Raw genomic sequence first — 4,532 nt, forward strand, 5'->3', positions numbered from 1 at the left:
TCTCCTTATGTTGGCTGGTCTTAAGAACTCCTAGGCTCAAGCGATCTGCCCACCTTGGCCTCCCAGAAAAGGAGTGCTGGGATTCAGCCACACGGGAGGCTAAGGAAGGAGAATCGCTTGAACCCAGGAGATGGAGATTGCAGTGAGCTAAGATCTAGCACTTGGAAAAAAAAAGTGCTGGGATTACAGGCGGGAGCCACAGCACCTGGCCCTCTTCCCTGTTTTTAAAGAAGCACTCCAATGGCTTTCTACCAACTTAGAGTAAAATCCAAACTCGGCCCTGCTGCAGCATCCTGTGATGGTTCTATACAGAGCTCTCCTGGCCTCCACAGGAGCCCGCTTCAGGCAGGCCTCAGCACAAGGTCCCCTGCTCCGAGGCCTCTCCCCACAGAGTCAGTTTCTATCACATCATTGTACTGTACTTTCTCTTCAAGCACTTCAGATTGCTTGAAATGATCTTGTCCATCTGTGTAGGTCCTGTGTGCCCTCTCTCTCCCACTAGGACGTAGGCTCTTAGGGCCCACTGGGCCCACCATGGTGGCCCCTTGGGCTAACACAGTGCCTGGCTCTGACGTTGCTGTTGAATGAGTGAATGTTTCATCTTCCCCACTCCTGACATTTATCATCTTCCAGAAGGAGAGTTTTACAACAAAAGTTGAGAATAAAGAAATACAGGAGCTTCACAAAAAATTTCCAGAGCTGTCTGGAAAAAGGATTTGAAAAGGTGCCACCGAGAGAAAGAGCTATGGGTAGGACCACTTCTCACTCCGAGTGGCTGCCGGGAGATTTCCCACAGATTCCCAGAGATAACATTTCCAAACAATGGCTCCTACTGTAGTTATCTTTATTTAGAGCAGAATTCAGACTCAGCTACATCCCCCAGGGCAGGCCTGCTGGCTGAGGAAGGGATAGTCTGTCCCTACCCACTTCTCCAGGATCCTTCCAGCCCCCAGGCTGGCTTTCCCTCCAGTTCTCAGCTGCTTAGCTGCTCATCTGTGGGTTGGAGCTGGAGCATCTGTCGAGGTTGTGTCCTTGACAAATAGCTTCCTCTTTGGAAATGGCCTCACTCAGGCCCTGCAGGTCATCGAGTAGGACAGAGAGGGACCCTGGGAAGGAAGATGCAGGATGAGCACCAGATGAGGAAACAGGGCTGGCACAGGACATAAGGGCTAGGAGGGAGGAGGCCCTTTGGTCCAAGCAGGGCGTGGCTAAGAGGCTAAGAGCCTGGAAGGATCATGGAGAACAACACTCATCATGCAAGAGTCTGGAGCGGAGATTCCTGAAGTGTCCCCATTTATCCCTTGTCCTTTTGTGCTTGGGCCAAGACCTTTTATAGACTCCCTGGTGGGCACTGCTGCTGCTACAGGTACAGATGCTGAACACCCTAGAGGCCTGCTGCTGGACACCACAGATTTCTTCTTATCCAGTAGGGAAGGAAGAACTGCCAATAGTCGCTGCTGCTTGTAATGGGAGAGGAGACCTTCCTGCTGCAAGGTGGCCTGGGAAGGAGAGGGTTAAACGCCACCTAGCCCGGGTAGAGCCTCCCCCACCATCCTCTTTCCACACCTCTAGCCCGGGAACCAGCCCAGGATAGGCCCTAGTCTCTGCTATCCTGTCTCCTACCAGCATGAGGTTCTTATCCCTCTCTAGCTCCTGCAGGCGCCGGGCCAGTCGCTGCCCCTCCTCCTTCCGGGCCTCCTCCTGCAGACGCCTGAGCTCCTGGCTCCGCTCCTTTTCCTGGGCAGCTTTGCGCTGGATCTGGCGCAAGGAGACCACTGCAGAGAGGGCAAGGCACAGAGGGGGCAGGTGTGGGTCAGCCCAGGGGCAGCCAGGCACCATGAAAACGGGAATGAACGCTGGGTCACCAGCTCTGTGTCTTGGGAAGGCCGTTTTGCTCTGTGGATCTGTCTCTTCCGTACAGTTGGAGGGGTGGGCCGATGCCCCAGGAGCCTGGGAATCTGTGAACCTAAGTACCTTCCTCATCCCTGATCCATCCTGGAGTTCCTCAGGGGAAATCTGAATATGGACTGGGTTAGATTTTGTGCAATTAGTGTTCATTTCTTAAAGTGTGATGATAGCTATATAGGATAATTTACTGGTTTTGGGAGATCCAGCTGAATGACTTATATTTACAGCTTACTTAAAACGTTAAATGATTACACCAGGCACGGTGGCTCACGCCTGTAATCCCAGACCTTTGGGAGGCTGAGGCAGGCGGATCACAAGGTCAGGAGTTTGTGACCAGCATGACCAACATATTGAAACCCCATCTCTACTAAAAATACAAAAAGTCAGTCAGGCGTGGTGGTGGGCGACTGTAATCACAGCTACTCTGGAGCATGAGGGAGAAGAATCGATTGAATCCAGGAGTTTGCAGTGAGCCAAGATTACAACACTGTACTCCATCCTGGGCGACAGTACAAGACTCCGTCTTAAAATAAAACAAAGAAAAACATTAAATGATTACAACTTTAAGTGATTCAAAAAAATGTATAAATGTGTGTGTATATATGTAAGAGACCAAATGTGGCAAATGTTAACTGCTACAGTTAGAGAAGATATATGAATATTCATTACACAATTCTTTTTTTGACACAGGGTCTTCCTCTATTGCCCAGGCTGGAGTGCAGTGGCACAATCTTGCCTCACTGCAGCCTCGACTTCCCAGGTTCACATGATCCTCCCACATCAGCCTCCCAAGTAAGCTGAGACTACAGGTGCCTACCACCATACCTGGCTAATTTTTGCATTTCTTTTTGAGATGGGGTCTCACTATGTTACCTAGGCTGATCTGGAACTCCTGAACTCAAGCAATCCTCCCAACTCGGTCTCCCAAAGTGCTGGTCCCAATTCTTTTAACTTGTTCAGATGTGTGAAATTTTTGCTAGAGGGTAATTGCTGGTGTTAGACATCTGGAAGGTGGTGTCCTCTGTGAAGGGGTATGACTGGAAGGGGTACAGTGGGGGTCCTGAGCTGGTCATATGCTGTTTCTTAATCTGGTGCTGGCTACATGGGTGTGTTTATGATGTGAGAATTCATCTGTGTCATTCCTGGATACCTTCATTACCTCCTGTAATGAAGCATTGAAAAAACGTTGAGGGGGAAATAATAACCTTATGTCTGAACACTTCCTTCTTCCTGGAAAGCCCTATCCACCCTGGCAAGGCTCACCGGCCTTGGCATGCTCCCTCCGAGCCTCGTTCAGCCTCCTCTCTGTGTCTGAGAGTTGCTCCCGAAGCCGAGTTTCCACTTCAGCCACCTTCTCTTGCAGGGCTGGGGTGAAGGTGCAGATGGGGCATATCAGCAGGAGCTTTGATTTGCAGTTCCCATCCCACCCTCCAAGGGAAACACCCCTTTCCCCTCTGGACACCTTGCCCGTAGAGTTCCTGCTGCTGGGTCAGCTCCTGCCGCAGACTGGCAGCCTCCTTTGTGCTCTCCTGCTGGCCCTGGCGTGCCACGTCCAGCTGCAGCCCCAAGTTAGCCAGGGACTCCTGGGTCTGCTGCAGCTCCTGCTCCAGCTGCTGGGCCACCTTGCTCAGCTGCTGGCGCTCTGCCTCCCCTAAAAGGAGGGGGTGCTGGCTCAGGCCTCTCCTGGTACCCTAGATGCCAGGTCTTCCTTCATCCTCTCCACCCCCTGGCAACCAGGTGTACCTTGCTCCCGGGCCCGGCCCACCTCCTGCTGGATGAGGCGGGCACTCAGCTGCAGTTCTGCATCCAGGCGGTTCCGTTCTTCACGAAGCTGCTGCAACTCAAGGCTCACGTCTGTGGCGGGTGGGGGTAGGGGACAGCTGGGATGGGGAAGAGAAAGAGTCAGGAGAAGTCACCCAGCTGCCTGACCCCTAAGCCCCCATCCCACCTCAGTCCTCATTGTTTTGGGGGGTCCCAGCAGTCAATGCCCTAAAGCCCCATCCACCCCACCCTAAAGCCCCATCCACCTCAAAGTGCCCAAACTTCACCTCTCCTGGCGCAACTGAGCAACAGCAAGTTTTCGAGCCATCAGGCCTGGGAGGGAAAAGGCAGGGAGAGACAGAGATGAAGTTTGCATGGGAGAAGGTGGGGGACTGGGGATTAGGGGAAAAAGAGATGAAAGGACTGATGAAAAGAGGAAGGTGGATGATGTGGGATCAGAGAGCTGGGCCAGGAAGAAGAAAGTCCGAGCTGGTGGGTCAGGAGCAGGATGTGGCTTGCAGTTGCCCTACGCACCCTGAATGGTGTGGACCTTGCGGACAGCATAGCTGAGTCGGTTGCTGAGGCTGGGAAGCCGGGCGGCAGCCTGTTCCACCTTAGCCATAGTGCTCTCGAGCCAGATCTGAGAGCTGGAGAGGGCACAGGTCACTGACCCTCCATGCCCCCCTCATTCCCAAAGGACTTGCTGTGTCTTGTACAGACAATTCCCTGTATCCTGTCCTGTTATGCAAGTAAAGAATGCACAGCTTCTGTCAATTCTCTAAAGGGTCCTTGCCCCAAGAATGCATTAAATGACTGTATCTTTTCTTTTTTTTTTTGGGGGGGGGGTTGGAGTTTCGCTCTTG

At 52.5% G+C, this 4,532-nt stretch overlaps 1 protein-coding gene across 2 annotated transcripts; it reads right to left on the bottom strand.

Moving 5' to 3' along the window:
• Positions 1-827: 827 nt before the first annotated feature.
• On the bottom strand, positions 828-4,488 carry LOC116547709 (coiled-coil alpha-helical rod protein 1). 2 transcript variants are annotated; one of them, XM_032273568.1, is made up of 8 exons: positions 4,204-4,488; positions 3,957-4,002; positions 3,652-3,788; positions 3,371-3,559; positions 3,172-3,273; positions 1,624-1,775; positions 1,328-1,457; positions 828-1,106 (listed from the first exon to the last, which is right to left on the bottom strand). In XM_032273568.1, exons 1-8 carry the CDS (start codon positions 4,289-4,291, stop codon positions 982-984), a joined length of 969 nt encoding a protein of 322 aa, XP_032129459.1. In that variant the 5' UTR covers positions 4,292-4,488; the 3' UTR covers positions 828-981. The 2 variants fall into 2 exon arrangements, with proteins under 2 accessions (XP_032129459.1, XP_032129458.1); XM_032273567.1 differs by having other exon boundaries at positions 1,328-1,499.
• Between the last annotated feature and the right edge of the window lie 44 nt (positions 4,489-4,532).

The sequence above is a fragment of the Sapajus apella genome, unplaced genomic scaffold (assembly GCF_009761245.1).
Source record: "Sapajus apella isolate SASKATOON/1434 unplaced genomic scaffold, GSC_monkey_1.0 scaffold4249, whole genome shotgun sequence".
NCBI classification, from domain to species: domain Eukaryota; kingdom Metazoa; phylum Chordata; class Mammalia; order Primates; family Cebidae; genus Sapajus; species Sapajus apella.